Source organism: Lepidothrix coronata, unplaced genomic scaffold (genome assembly GCF_001604755.1).
Source record: "Lepidothrix coronata isolate B3197 unplaced genomic scaffold, Lepidothrix_coronata-1.0 Scaffold329, whole genome shotgun sequence".
In the NCBI taxonomy this organism is placed as follows: Eukaryota; Metazoa; Chordata; class Aves; order Passeriformes; family Pipridae; genus Lepidothrix; species Lepidothrix coronata.
Window position 1 is genome coordinate 260,534 of NW_016690509.1, and position 2,509 is coordinate 263,042.

General features: G+C 59.5%; 1 protein-coding gene across 1 annotated transcript in view; it reads left to right on the forward strand.

Moving 5' to 3' along the window:
- The first annotated feature begins 978 nt into the window (after nt 1-978).
- Nucleotides 979-2,509, forward strand: part of SIRT3 (sirtuin 3) — a 4,720-nt gene continuing 3,189 nt past the window's right edge. The window contains exons 1-3 of the mRNA XM_017838242.1: nt 979-1,251; nt 1,559-1,791; nt 1,905-2,005. Of these exons, the coding sequence (XP_017693731.1) occupies nt 1,205-1,251; nt 1,559-1,791; nt 1,905-2,005 (381 nt within the window). The 5' untranslated portion in view covers nt 979-1,204. The remainder of the gene's footprint in view (nt 1,252-1,558; nt 1,792-1,904; nt 2,006-2,509) is intronic.

Consider the following 2,509-nt stretch of genomic DNA (forward strand, 5'->3'; position numbering starts at 1 on the left):
GGAAAGGCAGTGCAGTGTCACATCCCTGGGAAGGCACTGTCACATCCCTGTGACAGCAGGGAAAGGCAGTGCAGTGTCACATCCCTGGGAAGGCACTGTCACATCCCTGTGACAGCAGGGAAAGGCAGTGCAGTGTCACATCCCTGGGAAGGCACTGTCACATCCCTGTGACAGCAGGGAAAGGCAGTGCAGTGTCACATCCCTGGGAAGGCACTGTCACATCCCTGTGACAGCAAAGTAAGGCAGTGCAGTGTCACATCCCTGGGAAGGCAGAGCCATATTCTCTGTGACAGCAGGGAAAGGCAGTGCAGTGTCACGGCCCCGGGAAGGCAGAGTTGACCACACTGAAGCCAGGAGACACTTCCAGTGTCATCACTGCCAGTCTCCACTTCCAGCCCCTGTCACTGTTCTTTGGGCTTGCCAAACCCCGCCCCCCCAAGCTCTCCCCACGCCTGCTCTGCACTGTGCACAATGCCCTGCTCCAGCAGCACTAATTTTCTGGGAGAAGCTGTTCCCTGCTGATTATGCCTGTTCCCGAACTGCTAATGACTGTTCCCAAGCTGATAATGACTGTTCCCAGCCCAGCTGGGCACAGGGCTGTGATTCCTTTGGGCATGGACACACAGAGCTCTCCCAGGGCAGAAGAGGGGAACGGGGAAATGACAGTGTCTGTGCTCACCTGGGCAGGGTGACACATCACCCTGATAGAAATCTGTTGAACTCAGGACAGTCTCCTGGATCCCAGAGTGGTGGGACTCGTGATTCCCAGTGCTGCTGCTCCCACAGCCCTGTGTCCACCCCTGTCCGAAAAAACCCTCTCACGGGAATACCAGGGATGTATTTTAGATCCACATAAGGGAGCGCAGAGGGACGTGTCTGCTCCTGGGTTTGGGTCAGACTAGCAGCCAAGCTTTCTCCTAGTGAAGCCCTGGCACAGTCCTGCCCGTGGAAGAGCTTTCTGTGGAATTTTCGGGCGTTTTTCTCCCCCAGAGCCAAGGTTGCTGTCAGTTCTCTCAGGACACACCTGCTGTGCTTCCCCCCCGTGCCGAGCGGGATCCAAGGCTCCAGGCCCTTCTCTCTGAGCGCGGCTGCCAGAGCCATTTTGGGCCGGGGCAGGTGGGGAGGTGACGAGGGGAAGGAGAAACTCACCTTGAAGGACGTGGCCGAGCTCCTCCGGAAGAAGGAATGTCGCCGTGTGGTGGTGATGGCCGGAGCCGGGATCAGCACACCCAGCGGCATCCCGGACTTCAGGTGATGCCTCCGTCCTCTTTGCCCTTTGCCGGTGCTGGGAGGGCCGAGTCTTCTCCATGGAAAGGGTGGTTGAACATTGGAAGGGGCTGCCCGGGGAGGTGGTGGAGTCCCCATCCCTGGAGGTGTGCAAGGAACGACTGGATGTAGCACTCAGCGCTCTGGGCTGGGTGACAAGGTCATGATCCGTCACAGGGTGGGCTCGACGACCTTTGGGGGCCTTTTCCAACCTAAATGATCCTGGGATTCTGTCTCCAGCCCAGGTAACGCTGGTGCTGCAGCCCCTCCCGGCTCCCCCCTGTCCCTGCAGGTCCCCCGGGAGCGGCCTGTACAGCAACCTGCAGCAGTACGACATCCCGTACCCCGAGGCCATCTTCGAGCTGGGCTATTTCTTTGTCAACCCCAAGCCCTTCTTCACCCTGGCCAAGGAGCTCTACCCCGGCAACTACCGCCCCAATTCCGCCCACTACTTCCTGCGGCTGCTGCACGACAAGGGGCTGCTCCTGCGCCTCTACACCCAGAACATCGACGGGCTGGAGAGACGTGAGTTCCCCCTCCCAGCAGCACCACCAGGAGGAGCTGGGGGGAGAAGCAGGACTGGGGAGATGCGCACGGGGAGCGTCCGGCTCAGTCCTCTCCCACGTGCTGTATTCCAGTGGCTGGGATCCCTCCCGACAAGCTGGTGGAAGCCCACGGCACCTTCGCCACTGCCACCTGTACGGTGTGTAAGAGGAACTTCCCCGGGGAGGACTTCAGGGTGAGTGGGCCCAGCCGGGCACCAACGCAGCAGTTAACACCAGGAGGCGTTAATTGTTATAATAATGACAGGTCCTCGGCCTGTTCTTTTGCCCTGGAAACAAGAGGGGATGAGACTCTGGGCTGGGCGTTGCATTGAGGACACGTGGTGGTTTCTGACCCCTGCGATGAGCAGTTTTGGGGTCTCTCCTTTCAGGGGGATGTCATGGGGGACAGGGTCCCTGACAGGCAGTTTTGGGGTCTCTCAGGGGCATGTCATGGGGGACAGGGTCTCTGACAGGAAGTTTTGGGTCTCTCAGGGGGATGTCATGGGGGACAGGGTCTCTGACAGGAAGTTTTGGGGTCTCTCCTTTCAGGGGGATGTCATGGGGGACAGGGTCCCCGTGACAGGCAGTTCTGGGGTCTCTCCTTTCAGAGGGATGTCATGGGGGACAGGGTCCCTGTGATGAGCAATTTTGGGGTCTCTCCTTTCAGGGGGATGTCATGGGGGACAGGGTCCCCGTGA